General features: G+C 43.0%; 4 protein-coding genes across 16 annotated transcripts in view; all 4 read left to right on the top strand.

Moving 5' to 3' along the window:
• Positions 1–13,892, top strand: part of LOC6031099 (transcription factor HIVEP3) — a 72,458-nt gene extending 58,566 nt beyond the window's left edge. For 4 of the 6 annotated variants that reach the window (XM_038265503.1, XM_038265501.1, XM_038265504.1 and 1 more), the window contains 4 exons: positions 644–1,601; positions 5,447–5,909; positions 5,974–9,197; positions 9,600–13,892. In XM_038265503.1, coding sequence (XP_038121431.1) covers positions 644–1,601; positions 5,447–5,909; positions 5,974–9,197; positions 9,600–11,901 — 6,947 coding nt within the window. In that variant the 3' untranslated portion in view covers positions 11,902–13,892. Of the gene's footprint in view, positions 1–643; positions 1,602–5,255; positions 5,419–5,446; positions 5,910–5,973; positions 9,198–9,599 lie in introns of those variants that run through there. The other 2 variants (XM_038265502.1, XM_001841894.2) reach the window with 2 other exon arrangements.
• Positions 13,893–14,642: 750 nt separating this feature from the next.
• Positions 14,643–15,934, top strand: LOC6031100 (N-acetylneuraminate lyase). The gene is made up of 4 exons (XM_001841895.2): positions 14,643–14,774; positions 14,837–15,225; positions 15,280–15,588; positions 15,653–15,934. The coding sequence occupies exons 1-4, from the start codon at positions 14,713–14,715 to the stop codon at positions 15,739–15,741; spliced, it is 849 nt and encodes a 282-aa protein (XP_001841947.2). The 5' UTR covers positions 14,643–14,712; the 3' UTR covers positions 15,742–15,934.
• Positions 15,935–16,255: 321 nt separating this feature from the next.
• LOC6031101 (protein CLP1 homolog) lies at positions 16,256–17,752 on the top strand. The gene is made up of 2 exons (XM_001841896.2): positions 16,256–16,469; positions 16,532–17,752. The coding sequence occupies exons 1-2, from the start codon at positions 16,368–16,370 to the stop codon at positions 17,699–17,701; spliced, it is 1,272 nt and encodes a 423-aa protein (XP_001841948.2). The 5' UTR covers positions 16,256–16,367; the 3' UTR covers positions 17,702–17,752.
• A 1,437-nt stretch (positions 17,753–19,189) lies between these two features.
• Positions 19,190–26,357, top strand: part of LOC6031102 (syntaxin-1A) — an 87,348-nt gene continuing 80,180 nt past the window's right edge. For 6 of the 8 annotated variants that reach the window (XM_038261730.1, XM_038261726.1, XM_038261722.1 and 3 more), the window contains exons 1-2: positions 19,220–19,354; positions 24,009–24,626. In XM_038261730.1, coding sequence (XP_038117658.1) covers positions 24,594–24,626 — 33 coding nt within the window. In that variant the 5' untranslated portion in view covers positions 19,220–19,354; positions 24,009–24,593. Of the gene's footprint in view, positions 19,355–24,008; positions 24,627–26,357 lie in introns of all 8 variants that reach the window. The other 2 variants (XM_038261723.1, XM_038261724.1) reach the window with 2 other exon arrangements.

The raw sequence follows: 26,357 nt of genomic DNA, 5'->3' as shown, positions 1-26,357 counted from the left end.
TTTTCGAACCTAATAACATTTTCATGATTCTACAAATACCGTCAACATCGTTCGCAGCTTACAAAGCTTATCACTCACGATTCCCAAGCTCAACCACCGCGCGTCTCCTCCGCAACGACTCGTTCGATTCGGTTATGGTAATTTCGTTTTTTTTTTTTTTCAAAACGCTACCGCTCTCCTCAAGGTTCTTTGCCAATTGGCACAGCCGCATTTCACGGCAAGTGTGTGTGTCCGATCGTCAAATCATTGTGTATAAATATACAGTTCGTGGGGCAGCAGGGTTGATTCCGTTTACAACGTCGTCGTCGTCCAACTGACTGACTGATGGGGAACTCTCTTTGCAAACGAAACTCTCGCGTACGAACGAATGAATTTAGAGCTTTTAGCTGCTGCTGACAAGTCTACAAGTGGGTTGTGACTGTGTGGTTGAATGTTTGTTTTGCGTCGTCACACATAGTCAAGTCAGACCAGGCCTGGCCTGATGATGGTGGCGACCCAAAGGGAGGCCCCCGTGGGCGGAATTCAGTTGCGACTGCACAGCTGGTCGGTTTGGCTTGTTTGGACCATAGTTTAGATCAAGTGTCGCACCCGACTGGTACGGAGGTTTATTTACAACTTGTTTCTCTTTCTCCCTCTTCCGCAGATGATCCGGGTGGAGGAGCACTTCCGCCCGCTATGGAAATAAGCAACAGCTGTAGCGAAAGCAAAATTACGTCAGTGAGTCAACAGCAGCAGAGCCAGAACACCAAACCTAGCACAAATTTGGCTGTCGTCAGCAGCAGTGGTGCGTCGAATTCCTCCGATTTAAAGTACCTGCACAAGAAGTTCAAGCGGATCGCCAGCGCCAGCCTAGGTGAAGTTACGTCAGCTTCTGAATCTAGCAGTAGTGGTGTGGCGGTCGTTCCTTCTACCGCTATCAGCAGCAACGCTGTCGTAGCGCCATTTGAACCTGTTCAACGGCCACCGTCGTCGTTGACGCCGTCGCCAACATGTGCCAAGCAGGGAGTAGTAGTTGGTAATTTAGTCAGAAGCTCCGTCGAAGTCTCAGAACAACAACAACAGCAACGTGTTCAGCCAATCGTCGATGAGACCAACTACAGCAGTCGCCTCCAATTAACCCCGTTGAGTAGTGTCGGCGGCGACCACCAGAACCTACAGCAGCAACACAGTAACGGTGCTTCCTTGAATTGCGCTAACCACATTAGCGACAGTAATAGTTTTATCAGCAGCAGCAACCATATTCCGCGGGAAGAAAGTGAAGAGTTCAAGCCGTACTATCCCAGTGTAAACAATAACAGTGCGTTCAACACTAGCAGTGATCCGAGCGAGAAGAACCAACCGTTATCAGTCTCGTACGAAGGTGCCAATAGTGCGGCGTTGTTCTACGCCAACGGTGGGCCAGTGGGTAGTGAAGTGGTGTCGACAAGTGCGACGGCGACGACGGCCCCCGGCCGGTATGTGTGCCCGTACTGCTCGATGAACTGTAGCAAACCGTCCGTCCTGCAGAAGCACATCCGGCGGCACACGAACGAGCGGCCGTTCCGGTGCGACCCGTGCGGCATCGCGTTCAAGACGAAGAGCAACCTGTACAAACACTGCCGGTGAGTGAGCGTTATAAGTTGAATTTCTCTTGTGTGGTCTGCGATTGTTCTGTGCATTTGCATCGCAGTTTTTGGAGTGGATTTTCGTTTAAAACTGTCGATTAGAAAAAACCTTTTTTTAAGCACCGATAAAGAGGTATTTATTATCTGAAATATTGATTCCTAATTTGATGGAATGTCTATTTTAATTATTGTTCTGGGATTTAACTTAAATTGACTTCCAACAACACGTACATGTAAGTCAGCTATAAGAAATTAATTAACAGTAAATATTTTAAAAAAAAGTATGTCCTCAAATTAAAACGATTTGTTTTGCAAAAGCTGACCATACATTAAAAAATGAGTTATTAACAGTGCCGTTTTCAGTTTAACAAAAAAATCTCAAGTTGATACGTTTCAGGAAGAATAAAATAAAGTTAATAGTAGTTTATGCAACAAGTTGCAAAAAGAGGATTTTTTCAGCACGAGTCGTACATTTATCCAATGAGGTTCACCGAGTTGGATAATTACGAAGAGTGCTGAAAAAATCAAGTTTTGCAACGAGTTCCATACAACATTTTTTGCAATTCCAAAAAACACACACTGAGTGAAATTTTATGTGAAATTTTCATGTATTTTGTCAATAAATCGTTTAAATCAAAAAAAAGTTGAAAAGTGTTACTTTTCGAAACAAGTGCTGAAAAGTTCAACTTTTCAGCACCCATTTGAGTGCTGAAAAGTAGAACTTTTCAGCATTTATTTTGAAAAGTGTTGTTATTTGATTCTGTTATTTTTGGTACAGAAAAGTAGGCTATTTCGTCGTTCAAGAACGACAGGAAAAGTAAATAGTTTCACGACGGAATTGCAAAAATAATATTACCAACTCTCACATTTTCATTGCAAATTCAATCATCTAACTTTTTTTCCTGTGTTTAGGGGAATAATTTTGAGCAAATTTTGTTCTACGAAATTCTCTTGTTTTTTTTTTATTTTTCTCAATTAATTTTTAGTGTTTTTCATTTTCATTTATCTTGTTTAGTTTTTGGTTTCTATTGGTTTTTATAGGCCTATTTTATAAACTCCAATCATTATCTTTTGTCTTATTATTTCAGACAATTTTTCGATTTTGTTGGGTGTTTTTCACATTTTTTGATATAACGTTAACATAATCGTGAAAAAAAAACTGTAGGGAGTAATAGTTTTACTTTCACAACATTGTCAAAGTCACAAAAAGCATGTAAAATCATCAAACCTAAGATGTTCTGAAAAATCAAATTTCTCCTTGCCAATGCCTTTTCAGGATCCAAAATTGGATTATTAACTGATTTTTGAAAATTATGTTTAAATCAAAGCAAAGCCCGTCGAGAGGCTTGGTTGGGTTTAAGAGGGTGAATGCTGAGCAATTCGTAATTTTTATGTATTGGTTTTGATGAAACTTTGTGTGAAGAAAATATGAGCAAAGAATTCAATTTGCATCATTATATTTATTTACTATTTTATTTACTAAAAAAATCAAAATATAAAGAAATAATATTGCGCGAAATAATCATTTTTGAAAAATCTCATTTTTAATGTTTTAGATTACAAAAAAATCCATCTTTTGAGCTATGCAACAAATCCCACTGAGAACATTGGCTCGAGCCTGGAGCCAAAATTTTCAGTGGGATTGTTCAAAATTAATTTGGCAGTGTTGCCAATTTTACGAAAAAAAAATTAAAAAGATATGGAAAAATTAAAAAAAAATAGTTTGACTTTATTTTTAAGATGTAAAATTAAATTTGCAAACGAAATATAAAGAATTAACATAGAATTTGTTATCGGGATACACTAAATATTGTTTTTAGATTTTTTTATAAAGTGAGTTTTTTTACCTGTACAAATCAATATTTTTTTCGAAAAGATCTGGAAATTTCTCATACATCTACTTAAAAGTTATTGAAGTCTAAAAAAATGGTTTTGTATTCTTTTGTTTTGCCTTTCTCACCTTACTGAGGAAAGGCTATAAAATCACTCGAAAAATGAACTTCTCAATTAGACCTCCTAGACCCACCTTCATGTATACCTATCGACTCAGAATCAAATTCTGAGCAAATGTCTGTGTTGATCAAAAAATTGTCACTCGATTATCTCGAGACAGGCTGAACCGATTTTGTCCGTTTTGGCCTCATTCGATCCGTCTTGGGGTCCCATTAGTCGCTATTAAAAATTATGCAGTAGAGTTAAGTACTTCAAAAGTTATGCTAAAAAAACAATTTTGACTTAAGTTCGGAAGATTGTAAAAAGGGTGGTTTTTGTAAGAAAACCTGTCATGTTATACATTTTCAGAAAGGTATTTGAAAGACCTTTCCAACGCGTCCAAGACATTGAAGATCTGACAACCATATCAAAAGTTATAAGCACTTAAGTGTCATTTATGCACTTTTTGGAGGCCGGATCTCAGATATGTTGATGAAACCGTTGTCCGGATCTCTCATGCGACATATCGTTGGATAGGTAATCAAAAGACCTTTTCAACAAGCTCGAATTGGATTGGGGATCTGGCTACCCTATCATAAGGTGTAAGCATATAAGTGCCCTGCAATATGAAGACTATCCAATCTAGTGGTATGAATAATGAGTCAAATTGATAAAACACTGAAAACATCGCCCTTTTGTGTCTATTTTGGAAAGCACCCTTTAAATGTGAGGAAGGCATCAACCCCCTAGGGTGGATTAAGTTACGTTTTTTTTTTAAATTATTTTATTCAAATTTGAATAGTTGATTGCATATAAAATTGAAAAAAAACGCTTTTTTAATATTTCATTACCGCCATCTTGGAATTAAGAATGCTAAACAACTTTAGCGTAGTTTGGGGTCATATTTAAAAGCTCGACAATCAAGATTTTTCGAATCGGATATCCTAAGTGATTTTTTCTAAGGCCTTAGTAAATTTTTCCAAGGCGATTAGTCATTAAATTTTACATTCTACATGACATTTTTATTTTGTTTTATCATTTGTTTTATTTTTTTAAGTGAAAAAACAATATTCAAATCAGTATTTTGTACCATTTCTTACATTGTGCATTGTCTAAAATTTGTCAAAACTAAAAGTTCTTGAAAATTGATCATTTATCATCCGTATGCATGTTTTTTTTTTAAATGAGACAAAAACAAATTTTATTTAATTATGAATTTGTGGTGGCGAATGACGTGTGATTCTTGTTTTTTTTTTTATAAATTCATTGATTTTTTGAATTCAAGAATCGTAACTGCAATAATAAGTAAAGAATTTAGTTTATTCTTTGATTAATTTTTGTTTAATTAGGTTTGTAACCTTAAACTTTTTATTTCGTATCAAGTTCGTAACGGATTTGTAATTGATCATGTTATGTTTGTTGAGTAAATCTAATGAAGGGGTTTTCAGCATTTTATATTTGTAGCTTATATGTAACTTATTTCATATTTTGCCAGTGAGTTTCAATAAATTCAAAACTTTCTAAAATAAGACAATTTTTAATCCAAGCGTATTGTCTAAAATAATTATTCGTGTTTTATAATTTGTTCACCACTTTTTTCGTCCGGTTTCTTCTGAGAAACTTATAACTGAGATAGTAAATAATTTTCAAAATTCCATCAAAGATTTTTTTTTTCATTTTCTACTGTATTGTGCTACTAAGAAAGTTGAATCAAAACAAAGAAAATTGTAATTCTAAGAATAGCATCCCAACCAACTTCTAATCACATTGGACAAAAGAAGCCCGCTCCCCAACCGCACATGCATGCTTGCTCCTCACACACGAGGATGATAACAATCGACGACCACAACCCAGCATCACCAAACACAAGCCACAACCAGCAGTTGAGTAATGCGTAACATTCTTATCAGCACCAACACATCCCATCATTCCAGATCCCGAGCGCACGCATCCAAGAGCCAGGGCGAGGACATTGGCGTGAACCTCGACGAGGACGGTTCGCTCGGCGGCTCGGACATTGACGACAAGGAGCTCAGCAACAGTGGGTCGGACATTGTGATCAACCGCGGATCTCCGATGGACGACCGGGTCCACTCGCCCCAGCTGCTGGTGGAGAAGCCGTACAAGCCCAAGTTCCACAATGCGGCACTCTACACCAAATTCGATGCCAAGCTGGCGTCCAAGTTCCAGATCACTGGCGGCGGCGGCGGCGTACTCGGACAGATCGTCGTGACCAACCACAACCTGCAGCAGCAGCACCACAACAGCATTGGATCGAGTGGGAGTGGGAGCGGCGGCGTCAGCTCCAACAGCAACAGTACAACGAATCTGAACACCAACCACAATTCGGCGCCATCGACACCTCACTATTTGGTAAGAGCTGTGTGATGATAAGGTTTTTGAACGTTAGCTAACGCTTGCTTTCCTTTGCTTTTAGAACGGCCAAAATGTGGAGTCACTGGAGCAGCACATCTCCAAGCTGATTTCGGACAACGAAGCGATCGTCGAAGTGGTGGAACCTCCGCTGCAGAAAAAGTACCACAAAATTACCGGAATTACGCGGGGCATCTCCGTGAGCAGTAGTAGTGGTAGCGGAAGCAGCAATAGTCACGATGCTGGATCTCGGCTGGCAACGGCCCTGCTTCACAAACGAAACAGCGAAGAAGAGCAGTTGCAGCAGCAGCAGCAGCAGCAGATGCTCATTCCCCAGCCGCAGTACGTGGCCACCGTGATTCCTAGCGAGCAACAAGTTGTGATAAGTAGTAAGGGTGGTAAAGTGAACGCTCCTAGGGTAATCAATCTGACCACCCACGGATATCCCGTGGTCCAGAATCATCATCATCAGCCAGTGCCGTTGATGGTCCGGCCAGTTGCTGCTTCCGGAAGTAACGAAGTGCAATACCAACAACCGTTGAACCTGTCAAAACCTGTGCCAAGTGAACCACAATACCCGCCACCGATGGAGTACGAGCAGCAGCATTCCAGGAAACGATCTGCTGAAGTTCTGCAGTACAGTCGAGAGCAGAGTCCCTCGTTTCCTGTGGCTCAACAGCAACAACAACAGCAGCAGCAGCAGCAGTATCAAGTGCAAGCACCTGCTCCACAACCGGCACCACCACCTCCACCTCAGGCTCAGCAAACGCAACCTCCGGTTACGGTGACGGACCATCCCAAAAATCCGGAGCGGTCGATCATCAAAGATCTGCTGCTCAACTCGCGTGGTTTTGGGGTGGTCCAGAATCCGGAGAATGAAAACGCCGAAAATCTGTTCACCTGCAAGTCGTGCAACATCAGCTTCCGGGACGCGGAGATTCTCAAGTACCACACCATCTGCTACTGCCAGGGAAACAGCAGCAACCTGAACAGTCCCTCGTCGAGTGCGCCCATCAGTCCGGTGGGATCGCCCTCGTCGTCGCACTTTATGCGTTCCAAATCCGCGGCCAGCGATCGGTTCAATCCGACCAGTCTGAAAACGTTGGCTCGCGTCTCGCTGAATCCACCCTCGCGGAACCCGTCGACACTGTCGAAGCTGGCCAAATCCCAGCTGAAGTTGCCCCGTGGAAGACCGGAGAACATTGCACTTCCACCGAAGGAGAGTTCCAGTTCGAGCTCGACTGCCAGCGGCTGTCCGGTTCCGGAACCGAGTAGCAGCAGCAGCAGCAATCCGATCGTGGCCAAAATTGTCGACGTGGTACAAAATCCGCTTCCTTCACCTGGTCCCTTGCTGGGCAATACCAGGCTCGTAGATTTCCAAAGCCACGACGGAGGTCGATCGATGCCGCCGGAGCCGAACGTGATCGTTTCGCACGTGGCCAACGATGTGCCGCTGCATCGGAAACATCAACCCAGCAACGAGCCGCACGTTCTTCGCCGAGTTCAGCATCCAAGCTTACAGCTGTTTGGAGGAGATGTCGAAGTGGTCCCTCGTAACGATGAACTGCGACGACCTCATCGGTACACGTCCGGCGGAACCATCACGTACTCGCCCGAGGTGCACCCGGAGATGCACGACGGTCCGGCTGGCCGAACCGGAATGCACTCTGGCGGTTCGTTCCTGCAGCTGTCGGACAGCAACCGAAGCGTATCACCCGCGCCGGTCGTCAACCACGCTACTCCAAAGCTGATCGTGACCATCACGCCCACACTGACGCCATCGTTGACCACGCCAAACTTCTTCCAGCATCATCAAAGCTCGTCGGACGGCGCGTCTCAACAACCTCAGCAACCAATCACGCACTTCCACTTCCCACCGATCAACTCCATAACGGCGTTCAACCCGCTGACCCTGCCGCAAGTGTCCCCCGGCCAAGCATCGCAGATCATGCACGGTGGCAAGTTGATTCCGTTCGTTCAGGGAATGCCCGGTCCCAACTCGATGCTGGTGAACCAGCATGATCAGCAACCAAAAAGCAGTCCTCGCATCGCGGCCAGCCCGAGTCCGAGCGTGCTGCAGTCGATCTCGATCTCCACCGGAAATTACTACACGTCGAGTGCGAAAATGCAGTCGCCTTCGCTTCTGACGACCGTAGACGACAGCAGTCGTGGCAGTGGCAAGATGGCATTTCGTGTAATGCAACCGATTAAGAATGGGATGGCCAAAGAGATCTGGTCTCCGGCCAAGCTGGAACAGAACAACCTCGCGCCGAAGAAGAGTTTCAACTTTACTCGAATCGCGGACAACATCAGTCCGAGGAAGAAGGAAATCTACGAAGTTCCTCCACCAACCGCCGTCAAGAAGGAAGAGATTCGGTACTTTAACTTTGAGAACTTGATCTCCAAGTCGGAAATTCTCATCAAAACACCCACGACACCTGCGCCGGTGGACTGCAAACCGGAACCGATGGTTGTCGACCCACTGCCACCACCGCCACAGGTTGTAACGAAACCCAAGTTCCTACGGCCCAACTCACTGCCGCTCAAGCCGGGGACCTTCACGCCCAAGCGACACCACGGAATAACGCCAACCCACAACACGATGCCGCTGATTTCACCGGAGACGCCTCGGCAGTCCAAGTCCTGTCGGGAGCTCTACTTCAACGGTCACGCGTACACCAACATCGGTCTGAAATCCAGCACGAAGCCCTTCTACTGTACAGTCAACAAGACGCAACCATTCTACGTGCAAACGCAGAAGCAACTGTCGATGTACAGCAACTGGCAAGTTCACCCCGAGAACGATCCGCACCCACTAGGTTTAAAAGCCGTCGTGGTCATGTCCCTGTACGACAGCAGCCAACAGCGCGATCATCGCTACTCGATCGCCACCAAGCAGCTTTCCCTGGCGGTGGTCAACTCGAGTTCCTCCACCAGCCTGATCATGTCCGCCGTGGAAGCCAAGACCAACTTCCCGACCTACTCCAAGCAGGTCCTGCCCCCAGTATCGGCCCAGAACTTTGTCCCCTTCGCGGGGGGTGGTTCTTCCTCCGGCTTCCATCCGGCGCACAACGACGACAGCATGCCTCCGCGCAGTGAATCGTCCGAGCGGACGCTATCCGGTGGATTCGAGAGCACCGAAGAGTACACGTACGTGCGGGGACGCGGCCGGGGCAAGTACGTGTGCAAGGAGTGTGGCATCCGGTGCAAGAAGCCATCGATGCTGAAGAAACACATCCGGACGCACACGGACGTGCGGCCGTACTCGTGCCAGTACTGTAGCTTCCAGTGAGTATTTTTTGTTTCTTTTTAAGTTTTATTTGCTATTGGGCAGTGGAGGATGTCCAAGCGGACATCGGTTCTGTGAGCGGAGTGACAAAAGTAAAACACCTTTGATTGGGCTTGCTTCGACGCTGTACGAGAGACACGCTTTGTCGCAACATCTAATTATTGCAACTAACAGACTTTTAATCACTTTCTACACGTGGTTTCGAATAAACTCGCGCACAATCATTTGCTTAACTGTCAAAACAGATTTTTCCTCCGCGATCAAACAAACGTCAAAGTCACATTACACGTCCATGTGGTTTTACCCATTTTAAACATATCTATTAGATGCACTGTTAAAAATGTTCACAGCGTAGTTATGACCGGTTTTGTTTCATTTTTTTCTTTCTTCTTTCTTTCCAGCTTCAAAACCAAAGGCAACCTGACGAAGCACATGAAGTCCAAGAGCCACTTCAAAAAGTGCACCGAGCTGGGCCTAAATCCGATTCCGACGAGCGTGGACGACGACGGCGGGGACATTGACATCGAAGGCGACCAGCAGTCGATCTCGAGCGAGCGAACGTCCACGATTCCGGGCGACTCGGATACCGGCTCGGACAGCGACGGAGACGACAGTGACTACAGCGACGAGTCCAAGAGCCGGCTACCGGAGCATGAAGCGGCGCACTGTTTGCTGTCGCTGTCGATGACTCCCCCAACTGGATCTCAGCAGCAGCAGCAGCCGACTCCTAAGAGCTATCCCAGTCCTGTGATGCAGTTTGCCGCGGTTGAGGCGTTGATGTCGCCGCAGCCAATGTTGCCAGAGCCATCGCAGCCAAGTCCGCGACGGGTGATTAGTTTTGGGAATACGCCGAAGGTGGAGTTCAGCATGCTCAAGCACGAGCAGTACTACTCAGATCCGAATCTGACCAAAAAGAAGCGCGAATTCAAGGACGACGATGGCGCGATGCCGATAGATTTGACGAAGAAGACGAAGGAACCTGTGGCGGAACCGTTGGTTTACCTGCAGCAGCGACCTCCGAGTGCGCCTCGATCGCAGGTGATTGTTCGCGTGTCGGACGTGGTGACTCCCATAACGGGTGCGGCCAACCTGCTGACCACGCTGGTTTTGAACACGGACAAAATTCCCGTTACGAGTTTGATTGTTCCGGGTGGGAAGGAGTTTGACGATAGCGTGTACTTCCAGGAGTACATTAAGCAGCGAGCGCTTCAGGACAGCCGGATGAAACAGAGTCAGATGAAAGGTTTGAACAACAATCAGTACGAGGTGGAGGCGGTTCCCAGTGCCAAACAACAACCGACGCCGCAGATAGAATTGCTGCCAACGGTCATTCCAGCCGCTAAGGTCGAGAAGTCCTACCGGATATTCAACGGTAAAAACGAGCAACCAAAGCAGGTCATCGAACCGCCGATGGTCAATAGAATTGAAATTGTGCCCATGACCACGGTTACGGAATTGGCCCCACCCCCGGTGAAACCCGTGTCCTACCCGAGTCAAGAACCGAAAGAAGCGCTCCTAGCTGATCCAGCGGAACCGAGCGTCTCTCGAATGGACACGCTGGCGGAGGTTGCTGCTGGTAGTGTGAAGCTGGACTCCGGTAGCGAACCGGCAGGCAGACCACGAAGTGACAGTTTCAAGGCCGTCAACGACACCGGCAAGGAAAGTGCCAAGAGCGTCGCGTCGGAATATCTCAAGCTGACCAAGTCGGTCACGTTGCGAAAGCGGGAAGACAGCGAGAGTGGGACGGCTTCCGACCAGGACGAGGGCAAAGCGATCGCTGCTGCCGCGCCTATTGTGGCTCCGATCGTTCCGCCGGTGGTCGTTGTTCCTCCGGCAACGGCGTTGCCTGCTACGGCGGAGATTGGGGGAATTGTCGCTCGAACGGTTGTCGTGGGTGAGGACGGCTTCAAGACAACGCCTCCGGCGAACGAATTTGCCTCGTTGAGTCACTTCCAGGAGGACGGAGGTCGGCCGGTGTGCGAAGTGTGCAACAAAAAGTTCCAGAAAATCTCCCAGCTCAAGATTCACATGAACATCCACTACATGGAGCGCAAGTTCCGGTGCGAACCGTGCGGAACCAGCTTCCGGTCGCAAGGGTTGTTCCTGAAACACGAACGATCCGCCACCCATCGGAATAAGGTCTCGATGACCACGACGTTTGGCATCGCCACCGATTCCAACCCACGGCCGTTCTACTGCAAAGACTGCGACGTCGGCTTCCGGATCCACGGACATTTGGCCAAACATTTGCGCTCCAAGATGCACGTGCTCAAGCTGGAGTGCCTCGGAAAGCTCCCGTTCGGAACGTACACCGAAATCGAACGTTCCGGCACGAACCTCACCGAGATCGACACCACGGACTGTGAAAATTCCCTCTCCAGCCTGAAGCGACTGGCCGTCCGCCTAAACGTAAAAGATCCGGCCAGAGTTCTGCCCGGCGAGGGCGGTGGGGCCGCCATCCCGAGCGGCAGTGGCAACGAAACGGACAGCTGCGACGACGGGCAGTACGAGAACGATTCCGCCGGCGAGGACGCGGACATGGACGACGAGGAGCAACCCCAAGTCAACAATAACCACTTGAACAACCACATGAAACGTAAACCTGATGACAGCAGTACAAGCAACGATTCTTCCACCGAGGAGACCAAACGGGCCCGGTTCGAGGGCGTTCCTCCGGGGGCGGCCACAACCGGTGAATCGTAGTGCCAACCACTATTTATGCTGAACAGTGCCAAGAGATTGAGAGGGAGAGAGTGTGTTGATTAATGGTCTATTGATTAACATTTTATAGTGATTTAATCTGTTTTGGATTAAGGAAACCGTTGCAAATATTAGTCTTTTAAGTCCATTTGTTCGCTTATAGTATCTAACGTTTCAGTTCTAGTTCGTCACATATTAAGCGCATTAGTGATATTTCTTTTGCCCTTTTCTGTTATACGCGTGCAGCAAAAGTCTGTGTTGTTTCGGAAATATGTTTTAGAAATTTGTTTTTTATTGTGTTACCTTATAAATATTTTCAAAAAATCTTCGATTCTTTTCGAATTGTCTTTCAAAATTTCGGATTTGCTTGAATTGTCAATTCAATTCCTATAACGACAGTGAGCAAGAGGGCAAGTCTCTTGCTTTACTTTTAGTGCTCGGGCCATTAACTGATGCACGAAGTGATTTGTTAACATTTTTCGACTCTACCAGCAAACGTCAAACCATACAAAATTATTGCCGGATCTTTTCCGGACCAGCTGCCACTTAACTCGGTTCTGGGCTGCTGCTCTGAAATTTCGCTTCGGAATTCCCGTACATTCCGGGAATCGTCTTCCTGATCTTTCCGTTTTCTCCACAACAAAAGTAATTCCGCGATGAGAGGACGGGAGAGCAAAGAGAGTTTCTCTCTTGTTTTCCTAAACCGCGCTCGAGTGTAAACAACTGCACTGTAAATTGATTTTACTCAATTTATACTTGAAGTTGGAACTTATAACAATAGAAAATGCTTCAACATATTTTCGAAACAATTAATTATTTTCGTTTGCGACGCAATTACAATTGAACATATAGCTTTAAAATATTGTTAAGTTCTAGATTCTGTGGCAATTGAAAAAAGAAAAAAAAAACTTTAAAATATAGATGTTTAAAACCGCATATGTGATCACTTTATTTGTTAAAAAAATACTCTCGATATATCTGCATTCGCGCCGCACGGAACAGGTCGAATATGATTCGGCCACAATTGTCCGTTGAATATTTTGAGAAAGAACGCAAAAGCGGGAGCAATTAGTTCTTCTGTTGCGTTTAGAGCTCGGTTAACTTTACGATTAATCAAACATAAGCAAACCATTGAGGTTTATCTGGGAGATGATTGCAACAAGATATATATTATAATGGAACAATTGCAACCACCTACTGATGTATTTTATATTCTATATATTGTACGGTAACCAAGACAGAAGAGAGTTTATAAATATTGCAACCCTTTTGTATTAGTTTACACGAAACAAGAACACCTACACACGATTAGATATGTAACTGATTTAAGCGGAATCGTCGGAATACCCAGTAAAAATTAAAGAAAAAGGTCAAAAATATTCATATTTATACACACGACACCCTGCGGAGCCAACGTAAGAATATCCATATATTTGTAAAGTTTTTTCAGAGCAACAACAAAAAAATATTCGCAGCCATTTTATAAAAGCAAAAAAATACATATTGTAAAACAACATTCTCGAGTAAATCGAAAATCTTTATGGAATGTATTCGTACTAGCGAGTGTACTTTGCATATCATTTTAAAAGTGAATCCAATGGACGTTTATCACACCCCTTTTACGTAGACAAACCGAAGTTTAAAAACAAATCCGTAGAAACCAGCGAATCATCTTCATTTTTTACATTTTGCAACAGCATCAGCATCAGCTGATTCCGCCAAATTTTGAACCAACAACTTCCCCACCCCAACGTATTTCGGAAATCTTTTTCTTTAATCGGTTCGTGTTGTGTTTAACAAAAAAAAAACTCGTGCAAGGCACGGAACAGTGGAGGTTAAGACGAGCGAAAAAGGTAAATCATACAAATATATATTTATTATATTTTTGTAATCATGTAACCACTAAACACACAACAAAACAAATGTAAGAGTCATCGTGAAGTAAACTAGAGCGTATAGGCAAATAAACGGAAAATGCATGTAAAATAATTGAATGGGCTTACTCTGTTATAATTTTAAAGATATCCGAAAATCCTAAAATATTAAAATTTTCCGAAAAAATACAATAACTACTTTTGTTTGAACGTGTACACAAAAATTATTTAACTTTTATACACGCTCAAACTAAAATATTCTAAATAAGTTGAATCTCTAGCTTTTCAATATTTGATTAGTTTTTTTAATCTAATCTAATCTAATCTAATCAGACCCTAGCGCAGTCAAATTTTCGAAGGGATCCTGGAGAGTGCCTTAGGTTAGATAACGCCTAGCACTCTTCTGGTCATTTATTAACATTTGCAGTGCGCCATGGCATTAGAATGCATTGAAACATCACAAGCGTTAAAGCGGCCAGGCCTACTGCGTAAAGCCGTATCGCAGAGATGACTCGTATTTGGGTTGAGTTTGAGCACTGAGTGTTTATTATTCTGAATCGACAGGGGAGGAAGAAGCGTGGGGACACACCACTATACGCTCCGAGATTTGGTTGTATTCGTTAGGAGCACCATGCTAAGAAGTTTTGGTACTCCGAGACCCTCTGGGATGGGACATTGTATTTCCACGAAGACCCTGGACACTATTTGCCGTGGTTATAGCGCCACAACTCGCTCAAATTTCAATATTTGATTAGTTTTTTTAGAAAAACAAACTTTTAGAAAGAAGAAAACAGTTTTTCAAGGATGACATCCACTGCACACTCTATTCCCGTTGATTTATTATCGCTTCTTGTCGCCTGATAACGCTTGTTGGCTTTGTTCCTCGAGAACTGTTTGTTTGAGCTTCGTTTGTCTCAGTCAGTACTTCTCTGGCGCAGCAATGAAGCAGTTCACGTTCAAAGGCCTTATGGCTCCCGTTTTTACGGCATATCATGGAAGCAGGTGATTAAATTGATCAATTTCCACGAAAATTTCAATAAATTTGAACGTTTTTTTCCTGAAAGTCAACAAGTAAACTGTGAAATTGTCGATCCTTACGCAAAGTTGCTCAAATCGAAAGGGGTCGCCGCGGTGCTCGTAAATGGCACAACTGGCGAAGGAATGCTGCAGACCATGCAGGAGCGAAAGCAGGTCGCCGAAGCTTGGAGTGCGGCCTGTAGCAAGCACGGGCTCGTACTGATGGTCCAAATCGGCGGCGCTCCCTTCCCGGATGTGGTCGAGCTGGCCCGGCATGCCGAAGGGCTCGGCGTGCACGGGGTGCTGTGCCTGCCGGAGCTGTACTTTAAGCCGAAAACACCGGAAAAGTTGGCGGAATACCTGAAGAACGTTGCGTCGCACTGTCCGGAGACGCCCTTTTTCTACTACCATATTCCGATGTTTACGGATGTGAATGGTGAGGATTTTGTGAAATTTATTTAGATTTCAGTGAATATCTTGAAATTTACAGTTCACATGCCAACCTTCCTGGACATGGCGGAGAAAGTAATCCCGAACTTCCGTGGCATAAAATACACCAGTGGTGATTTGGACCAGGGCTCGGCGTGTCTCAAACCGGGAAGAATTATATTTTTGGGTGCTGATGCGATTCTGTGCGGAGCCGTGGCGGCCGGATTCGATAGTTTCATTATGACCACGTTGAACATTTGCCCTGAGTTGTCGGAGAAGATTATCGCCTGCATGGCCAAAGGAGATGTTGAGGGCGGCCGCAAAACGCAGCGCGAGCTGAACGATAAAATTGCAACAATTTTGAAGGATGGTTGGTTTGATGGGAAAGATTTATGATTTTTGGTCTAGGTTAACAATTCTTTTATCACTTTTAGGTGACTGGGTTTCCGCGATGAAAAAGGCATTCAATGAAAGTTGCAATCTGAATCTCGGCAAAACGCGTGCTCCACTTAACTTTCAGTAATAATATTTGGTTTGTTGGAGATTTTATTTGTTTTGGCAAAAAACATCATTGGATTTATGAATTAAGTTAATTAATTCAAATGTATTGGAATTAATTAAGGAATTAAACGAACTTAGATTTAGGAATTAAGTTATGGAATTAAATTGCATGAGAGTTTTTGAGTTTTAAACCCATAATATTAATAAATTTAGAAAAAAAAACCTAATATTGCATTGATTTTTAGGGAAATTTCTCGTATATTTCATTAGAAAACAAATCAGTTCAGCTATTAATTACTTGATTTTAGTTGAAAACGCCGTTTAGAAGCTGTGATCAAAGTTCAAAGTGCTTATGAGTTGCCATGATGAAAATTCTTGCCGTCCCCCTAACTTTAACGTTTCGATGGAGATTTTACTTAATGTTGGTTGGTTGGGTTAAAATCATTCAAAAATTAGGTCGAAATTACTCACAGGCTAAACCAGATCCCATTTTGACCATTATGCTTTCAGCGTGTAATGTTTGTTTACACCGCAGCGAGAAACGTCACCGTTGCAGTTTTGAGTCATCGCGTCGCGGCTTGATTGTGTCGTTTTATCGCGAAATTTTGTGATTTTTAATTTGATTTTCTTTTCAACTTTCCTCCAACCATGGGCGAAGAACGTGAAGCTACCCGGACGGAGTACAAGCTGGAGATGGACTCCGAGCTGCGGTTCGAAATTGAGAACAAAAATGAGAAGGTCACCGTTACGGTAAGTTTGATGGAAGTTTTGTCGCTAGAATTACGTTATTGAAGGTTGTTACCCTCCCACAGCTGATGAACGGCCACGCCGAGCTGTTCGGAACGGAGCTGGTGATGCGCAAGCCGTACGAGTTCGGGGTCGGTGCCAAGGTGGCCATATTCACCTACCACGGTTGCACGATCGAGCTGCGCGGCAAGCCGGACGTGGCGTACGTAGCCCGCGAGACGCCGATGGTCCAATACCTGAACTCAAACTCCGCGCTGGAGCATTTGCGGGCCAAGGCCGAACAGGACGACACCCAGGGACCGGTGGTGATGATCGTGGGCCCGATGGACGTGGGCAAAACGACGCTGTGTCGAATCTTCCTGAACTACGCCGTTCGGTTGGGACGTAGACCGATCTACGTGGATTTGGACGTTGGCCAGGGAGGCATCGCCATACCGGGGACGATCGGAGCGTTACTGGTCGAACGTCCGGCACCGGTGGCCGAAGGATTCTCCCAGCAGGCTCCCCTGGTGTATCACTTTGGACATACTTCCCCGTCGGGCAACGACGTGTTTTACGGAGTTCTGATTTCGAAACTCGCCGAGACCACGCTCGAGCGGTTGGAAGCCAACAAAAAGGCCAAATACTCAGGCATGATCATCAATACGTGCGGCTGGGTCAAGGGAGGAGGTTACCGCCACATTCTGCACGCCATCAAAGCCTTCGAAGTTAACGCCGTGTTCGTGCTGGACCAGGAACGACTCTACAACGAGCTGCTCCGGGACGTGGAACGAGCCGTACAGATTGTGTTCCTGCCCAAGAGTGGTGGCGTCGTTGAACGCACCAAATCGCAACGAGCCGAAGCGCGGGACAATCGCGTCCGCGAGTACTTTTACGGGTCCAAAATGCCACTCTACCCACATTCCTTCGACGTCAAGTTTAGCGACGTCAAAATCTTCAAGGTCGGTTCGCCAGCGCTGCCCGATTCGTGTCTGCCGCTGGGCATGAAGCGGGAAGATAACTACACGAAGCTGGTGGCCGTTCAGCCGGGACCGCAGCTGCTGCACCACATTCTGGCGGTGAGCTTTGCCGAAAGTACAGACGATAACGTAATTCAGAGCAACGTGGCCGGGTTTATCTGCGTGACGAACGTCAGCATGGAGAAGGAAGTGCTGACGATTTTGTCGCCACAGCCGCGGCCGCTGCCGCAAACTATTCTGCTGGTGTCTGATTTCCAATTTATGGATAGTCATTAGAGGTAGAATTATTGCGATTTTGTTGTAAATAAAGATTTTCACACGTGAAAATTGCGTTTTACTGTAATATTTGTTTCGACTTTTGACAATTCGACGGTAACATTTCAAAAGACATCATGTACATTTTGACACTTTCTGGGTTATTGCATATTCTGAAAGTACTCCTAATAAGCTACCTCTCCACCAAAAATGAGCAAAAGTTACTTCATTAAAGTCTGTTTAATCATGATTTTAAATAAAGTAACATAAACAAAATCTCTGCCATCAGCAGTCTCTGTTTATATAGCCCTGTCAACCTGTCAAAACAAAAGACTACATGAACCTCGTGACGGAAAAAAGCAACATGAACAAAGCGCCATGTACATTCGGCGAAGAAAACCGAATCATAACAAAGCGTCCCCTCAATGCCAGCAGGGTGATATAAACGTTGGTGATTTCAAAAGAAATTATGTTTGTTTTTCTCAAATAAAATTACGGAAATAATGTTTTATTGAATTTGGATGATCAAGTATCAATAAAAGCAACGTTTTTCATCGTTTGTTATCATTAGATCATTTTATTTTGCTTTTATATTAAAATGGGAATTGAAAATGGATGCTCAACATTCAAATGCGTTTTTCTCAAAACGCATAGTTTGTACATGATGCTTTTTGAAATGTTGGCATCGAATTGACTTCAAAATTTCAATGAAACCTTAAGTCGATGCCAACATTTCAAAAAGCATCATGTACAAACCATGCGTTTTGAGAAAAACGCATTTGAATGTTGAGCATCCATTTTCAATTACCATTATCAAAATTTCTTGGAGTGTAGCTGTTATTGTTGTTTTGAATAAAACCCGTTATTTCTTTACAAATTTTACCGTTACTCAATACACACTTGAAGTGTTCTCAGATAAAGTATTGCTCCAAATTTCGATTTACAATAATAATTATTATTACAAATTTCTCAGTTTTAACTCTTTTGCTGATGGCTATTCATTGAAAACATATTTATGATTTTATGATAAATATTCAGTATATCATTTTTCTGGGGCGAACTGAAACGCACACAATCGATATTTTCGATTGATATCTCGAAAAATCTCTGCTTACTTAGATTTTTTTTGAATAAATAATAAAAATTCTTTGCTTCTGTTATAATATAACAACATTTGTGGGTTTTTTTTTAAAAAAAAAGGTCCAGTAAAGCAAATTTTCAGTTTTTGCTTTTGGGTGTTTTTGAAAACCCCTGACTCAAGGCGGTTTCAAAAACGCCCAAAAAGAAAAAAAACTGGAAATTTGGTTTATTGGACCTTTTAAAAAAACTCCAGATTTTAAAGTTACGTTCGTAAAAATGTTTGCAGAAAAAAATAATATATTTTTTTAGTGTGAATTTCCCACGCGAGTTGCCCGATGCAAACCCGCATCCAAACAAAAACTGACACCTTGCGTCACCCGAAACTCCCCTGGCAACGCTGACTCGCACACAAACACACCAGCCAAAAAATTCGCTCTCCAAAAAGTGAAAAGACTCCTCTCGTCGCGGTACGGCCATTCGAAGTCTGACGCCCTTGCGCTTAGGACGTGTACTTTTTTGTTCGGCAGCGGGTTCCTCGTTCCTCGAGAGAGTGTCCTATCCGTACGTGGTGTGTGGTGTGGTGATACGCCCCGGGTTTGTGTAGTGGCGGCCACTTTCGCAGAATTTATTCGTCGTCGGGTTTCTCCTCCACCCGGTGCAGAGTGTGCAAAGTGTCGTCTTCCCGGCCCGGATCCGGATTCCAGCCCAAATTCCGGCGGACCACTCCCTGTGGCGCGCCACTTCCGAACCAATTCCTCCGCTCCCACGAAGAGTGGGGGAGTTTCATTCCCCCCTGCTCCGTGCCGTGCCATCCACAGGACAGAGGGGCTAAAATTAGGCCTTAATGTGTGACTCCCCGAAGAAGAAAATCGTGAAAAATCAATAATTTCTCGCCGTTTTTTGCCTTCACTTTTTTTCACTGCTCGCGTTTCTCGGCGCGACACAGACAGGGACAGGTTTACTGCGTGAGTGACGGTGGTGTGTGTGAATGTGTGAGAGAGAGCGCGATAAAAAAGTGGGAGAGGAAGAGAGCAACGCAATCTGCGAGAGGAAAATATCAGCAGCAAAAGTGTTGCCAGTGTGCGAGACGTGTCGTAAACACAACAAATCGCTGTCAAAGTGGAGTGAAGTTTTGGGGCGTACGAGATTGTTGGAATGTTTGTCGAACAGTCATGTGGCAAAGTGCAACTTGAGGAAGGATTTTGTCTAACGAAATGAACCAAATGCGGGTTTAAACTGTAAATCTAATGGGAAAAGTCAAAGTAGTTATATCGCAGACATAACCAGAATAGCATAAAACTACGTAATTTGATTTGGCATATTGGTTTGCTAGGTATCCTCTGATTCATCGTAACGCCTGATTTAAATATACCTACACGCAACGAACTGAAAACGAACATCAAATTTGCTGTGTAGAATCACTAACAATTTACCAAATCAAGCTAAATACGAGGTATTTGGTAGATGTTTGGAAATGTGGATTAGATTTTTTAACATATTTAATTAGGTGGCAAATGTACCAGAGTAACGAAATTAACAGTTTTTTGTTTGAATGCCAAAATAACTTTAAAATATAATACTGTCAGTACATTTTGACGCAGCACAAATCGGCAACTTCGCAAATTTGCAACATGCAAAGTTTCTCCTGGACCCTGATGGGGACGCCAAATTGTTTAAGGAAAAAACTTGTTAGTCGACGACTAACCTACAGCTCAGCTCTAGCAAAAATAGGCCCAAAATGACGGGAATGCACATCAAACGAAGTTTACTGTAAATTACTTTATCCCTGAACATTACAATCATTAAAAATCGAGAAAATTTGAACGAATTCTCTTGCTTTCTAACATTTCGACATTCGCAATCCTGGATAATAGGATGTGCCCAGTACCTGCTTTTCCTTCAAAAAGAACTTAATTTCATTAGTTATCCTGTTATCAGATATATTTTCCTGAATTTTGTGATAAAAATTATGGCGTTTGAATAACGAAAAAAGTCTGAATTGTTCAGGCGCATTGAAAAAAATAATATAAAAAAATCAACCATGCAGAAAAAAAATGTATACTTGTTCCATAACTAAATTATTCCAGCACTTTTCATATTTATTGATATTTTTAAATAGACTGATCAGAGCGTCCAATTTTTCCGGATTTTAAATTTCTCGGGAAACTAGAAACATATTTTTTAAATTCCGGGAATTCCCGGGATCCCGAGGAAATTTTTAAAACAGTTATAAAATCTATGTTTTCATTTTTTTTGTTATGTTTTTCAAGCTTAAAATCCTATAATTAGCTCAATACTGTTAAGGCCGATGCAAATATTTTTAAAAGTTTTTAAAAGGCAGAAAAAATAAAACATAACATGCCATAGTTTCAACATTTGCATGGAAAAAGTGTTTTAACATGTATTTTACACTAGCTCAGTTGTTTTGCAATAAAAGTTTTCAAAAAATGTAAAATTTGACGAAAACAAAAATTTTAGCGAAAAAAAAACTTTAGCGATAGTAGACATCGAAAATTTTCAAAAATTCAAAAGATTTTTAAATCAACCCAAACATGCTAAAAATGATTCTAAACGCAAGGGAATTTTCATAAAAATATTGAAGATTTTTGAAAAAAAAAAATTTTGCCCCCTGATTTTTCGGGCCAACTTTAAAGTTTAAAATCATAGATCTATGATCTATGAAGGGGTTTTTCTCAAAAATTATTTTTCCTAAAAGAGCACGCAGCTAGCAAAATCTAAACATAGTAACATGTACCCTCCCTGTAAAGGCTTATGAATTGAGAACCTTTCACCAAATCTCTGAATTGCAAATGTAACATCCTGGAGCAGAACTGGTAAAATCTAATAAACACTAATTGAATTGAAATATTGAAAATGTTTAAAAAAAGGCTGGTACAAATTTTATTTAAAGTTTCTGTCTTCCCCACTTTAAAGTTGGCCCAAAAAATCAGGGGGCAAACAAAATATTTTTTTCAAAAAACTTAAAAATTTCAATGGAAGTTTAAGTACAATCAGCTGAAATCAATTTAAAATGTGTTGAGAATCACTTTTAAGATGTTTGAGTTGAGTTAAAAATCTTTTGAATTTTTGAAAATTTTCGATGTTAAAGTTTTTCTCGCTAAAACTTTTGTTTTCGTCAAAACATTCTTTTTTTGAAAATTAATGATTGCAAAACAACTGAATTAGTGTAAAATGCATTTTAAAAATATTTTTTTAGGGACAAAAATTTTGAAAAATATTTGCATCGGCCTAACAAAAAAAAAAAAAGATAAGAAATAAAAAAAACAATATACTGCCTATGATCGCATAAATGTCCCATATATGCATTTTCATCACTTTTGAGTTATTGATGCAGTTTGGTTCAAACCCGTGTGCTCTTTCTAAAGAGCCTATAACATCCAGTACTTTGTTCTAAAAATCGGGAGGAAATCCAGTTTTTTCGTGTAAACTTAACACGTAGCCTTATGTGTGGGACAAACTTAAAATGCGTTTTTCTCAGTTTGCTGTTTTTGCATATGGGACATTTATGCGAACATGGGCAGTATAGGTCATTGTAAAATTTACCGAATTACCGATGAATATACGAAGTACATAGTTGTGTTAATCATTATTCATTTTTGGCAGCTGTAAACTTCTCGGTGCTCTGTGAATATACGTAGTCTTTTCAAAATATATAATGTTAAATATTCAAAGCACTATAAATTTTGCGAATCTGTAAACTAAAATTTTAACAATTTTCCCTTTTAAGCCAAATGAATGCTGACATATTCTGAATATTTTTATTTTTTTATCGATATTTAAGTATTCAACTGCTCATCTATTTCCACAACAAAATAATCCCGGGAATTTCCGAGATGGACGCACTAAGGCTTATGAATTACAAGGAATCAGTATAAGTTTAGTTTTTCAAGCATTTGCCAAATTAAAATGTAAAATATTCAGTCATATATTATTCTATTGAGATGACACTAAAAATTCTACCTTTCACGTGGAGCTTCTCATTAGCAAATATTTTAAACAAACGCAATTTATTTATTATACTTTCTGAGTTATCTCACCAGGCCTACTGCGTTGCATTATCAGCAGAGACAGATTCTGTGAACGGATCCCATTTCAGAGAATCAACAGCGAAGAAAGAATGCGTGGACATACCGTGCCAATTATTTGAATTTGAACATTTTTAATTTTTTTTGATTAATTCAAAAATCAAACCATCCACTTCAACGACCCCCAGATCTTTTGTGGTCTCTATTGCAAGTTTCTGCTCGACCCTAGGAGTTCGAAGGCTTGAATGGGGAGAGCTTCCAAACATCTTTCTACTTCGAGGAACCTTTCATGCCAGGGTTCGAACTGACGACCTTTAGATTGCAAGTCCAACCGCCGCCAGCGTTGACTAACAACAACCAAGGTGGGAGGTTGGAGCTGATGGGAATCGAACCCATGATCATCGGTTTACAAAGCGGATTAATTGTTTTCGCCTGATGATTAAAAAAAAATCAATCTATTTTTCGATAACAGGATTTAACATTGATAACCATTGATTTTTTAAATTAATTGTTCGTTCCAAAAGGTTCTTATAAAGATTCCTAGAAAAAGACATAATAACAGGTTGAATTATTTAGCATAAAAGTGTTTCCTACATTAACGCTTCCGAGATTGTATTATCGCGCGCCGCACACAACTACAACACACCAGACTCGAGTCACACCGTGATTGTGTTTTTTGCTCTCTCCCTCGACTCCCAAAAGCCCTGTGCGCTCTGGTATTTGTTCCACGTACGTGTGCGCGACGACGTCTGTGAATGGGAGTTAACTGTACGCAAGTCCATTGTGTGACACACCATCGTCTCGTCGTCGTCGTCGTCGGCCCTCGACCGACCGAGAGTTCTGAGAGTTTCGACCCGACCCGACCAGACCAGAAGAGAGCGAACGGTGGCCACTGCTGCATAACGACGTCGTCGTCGTCGTCGTCGTCGCGTGAAGATATCGATTTTCACACACTCCAAATTCGCTGGAGAGTCGCCCCGAGAAGTGGACGGAACACCAATCTTGCGCGAATATTCGGACTGGTCGAACCCCTCGGAACAGCGGCGGTCTCACGGTGGTCCGGGTGTGTCATTGTGAGGGGCCGTGTCGTGGCGTGGCCACAGTTGAACGGTGGAGTGGTTCGTGGCCGGAAGCAGCTGGAATCCGTGTGCGTGCGCGGAACAATGTCAGTAGTGATTGATTTTTTTGCCATCTTTTGACAGATGAAAAAGTTGGGGCTTTAGGACCGCACCGACTCTTGGCACGCCAGGTGCTGAAGAATTGACCACAGTGCGAGGAATCTGGTGAAGAAGAAGCAGCAGGAAGATAAAACCGGAAGTGTGAGGTTCGAGATTCTCGGTGGTGGTCCAAACCTCCTCCTCATCCCCCCTCGGTTGGTGTGCTGGATGGGAGGTAACCCGGTGTGAATGGATCGTACGGTTTTGGCAACGCAGGAAAAAGAGCCCGGTTCCTGAGAGTGAAGAAGCTACCTGCTGGCAGCACGCGAGAGAGAGAGCGCGTGGCAGCGGCGAGAGCGAGATAGTTGTGGTGTTGTGTGAGGTGGCAAGGTGGTGGTGCAGTGAGTGTCCAGTGGAATCCTGCGGCGGAAGTGGAAGTGGTAGTAGAGGAGGCGACCAGCAGCAGCAGCAGCTAAGGCCGATCGTGTACCTTAGCGTCACCGTAGTAGAACCCAGGTCGTCGCCCAAGGTCCCCCCAACAACCCATCAAAACGACTTTCACGTTGTCTGACCTTTCTGCGCGATCGGAGTAGTGTCCCTGTCCGGGAGACTTGACCAAACGCCGCCAACATGACGAAGGACAGATTAGCAGCCCTACAGGCGGTACGTATCCTTTAATTGCGGATGATTTCTTTTTTTTTTCGTCTTTGGTTTGGTTTTAGTGAGATCATTATTAGTGTCACCCCGCGTCCCCCCACTTTAAAAAAACCCCCACCAATAACCGTTATATGTTTGTTTTGTTGTTCAATGTCCCCCGGAATTGATGATTCCCCGAGCCTCAAATTCCTCAACCTCAGTGTTGTGTTTGTTGTGTGTGTGTGTTTGTGCTGAGAGTTGGTTTCCGGTGTTCCGGTTCCGCGCGGCAAGGGGTAATTGAATGTCAAATCGAGTACACTTATTGAACGGAAGGCATCCGGTTCTGCACGGAACGAACGCCCCGCGGGTTATCGTTCTTCGAGAGTTTGTGTGTGTGTGTGTCTATGCTTCGCTGCATTTGTTGTTTGGTGGCTTGATCAACAGCTGAGCGCGCTTTTTCGATGGACGGGGTGCTGTCGAATGTTGTGTGGCGAGCTAAGCTGAGCTGAGGTCATGGATTATAATTTTTTTTTGCAAGTTTGGTTTGAAAATACTTACTTTTCTTGTCATTTTGTGGTACAGAAAAGGCCTTGTTACCGTTATCAACAGTGCTGCATTTTTTAGCACTTGTATCGAAAAGATAATACTTTTCCGACACTGCTTTGAACGAAAAACATTAGATGGGGGAACTAACGTTTCACCGAAAAATTCTATTCGTGTTTTTGGAATTTCAAAAATATGGTATGCAACTCGTTGCAAAACTTGATTACTTCCAACATCCTGCTTTTCCAAACGGCCAGGCCAACGTGAAGTGAAGTTAACCACAAAGATGATTCGTTGGAATGAATTGAGTTTGAGCACGAATGTTTAAACAGCAAATAATTGAATTATTCAGCAATCGTTGTATATCAAAATTCTCAAAATAGAACCTTTCAACAATTTCATGTCAAAGCATCACACGGAATCAATAAACATTTAGGAACAATCTTATTCAAAATAAATGTGGCTTCCATTTATCGATGTTAGAATTCATAACCAACCGAGATCGAGATTTTATTGGAAGGCAAAATCATGGATTTTGACAGTGGTTTAGCTTCACTCTTGAACTCTTAATGTTTTTCTTAGAATGTTGAAATACTCGTAACAGTTTGTGTTCCTCTGAGTATGTATAAAGAACAAATTTTATACAAATTTTACGCGTTTTTTGAATACATTAATTGAAAACATTGCTTCTACAAAAATCAAATTAAAGATCTTTCTAAATCCTAATGAAGTCAAACCAAAATTTACGGTAAAGTTTGCCTAAAAATCTGTGGTTATTATTATATTTCTCGGGTTAGTTTTCAAAAGGTCGTAAGCGCCAGTTGTCCAAAATTGAGTTTTTGGCACGGTTGCACTCTTCTAACGCACTACTAATGATCTACTCGAGCAGAATTTCCAAAAAAATAAATTTAAACAAAAATATCGCCCGCATATAAAAGGTGGAATGTGCTTTTCATACGGAGAAGTCACATACGTCCTTGGTGATGCAAGGTCGTAAGTACTGATGATTTCAAAAATGTACTTACGCTCATAGAAAAAGGACGTAAGTTCAGTTTTAATTGCTTTATGATTATGTGCACAGGAGTTTTTACTAAAAAAGATGAATATTTGTTATCCCGTTAAAAACATTGCGCTGATTATATGACTTAAAGGATGCGCGAAGAATATTTTCCAATTTGCCAGCCAGCAAAACCCAGCTTCAGTAATTTATTCCGG

This window comes from Culex quinquefasciatus, chromosome 3, assembly GCF_015732765.1.
Source record: "Culex quinquefasciatus strain JHB chromosome 3, VPISU_Cqui_1.0_pri_paternal, whole genome shotgun sequence".
Classification (NCBI taxonomy): domain Eukaryota; kingdom Metazoa; phylum Arthropoda; class Insecta; order Diptera; family Culicidae; genus Culex; species Culex quinquefasciatus.
This window is presented reverse-complemented; position numbering and strand designations above follow the sequence as displayed.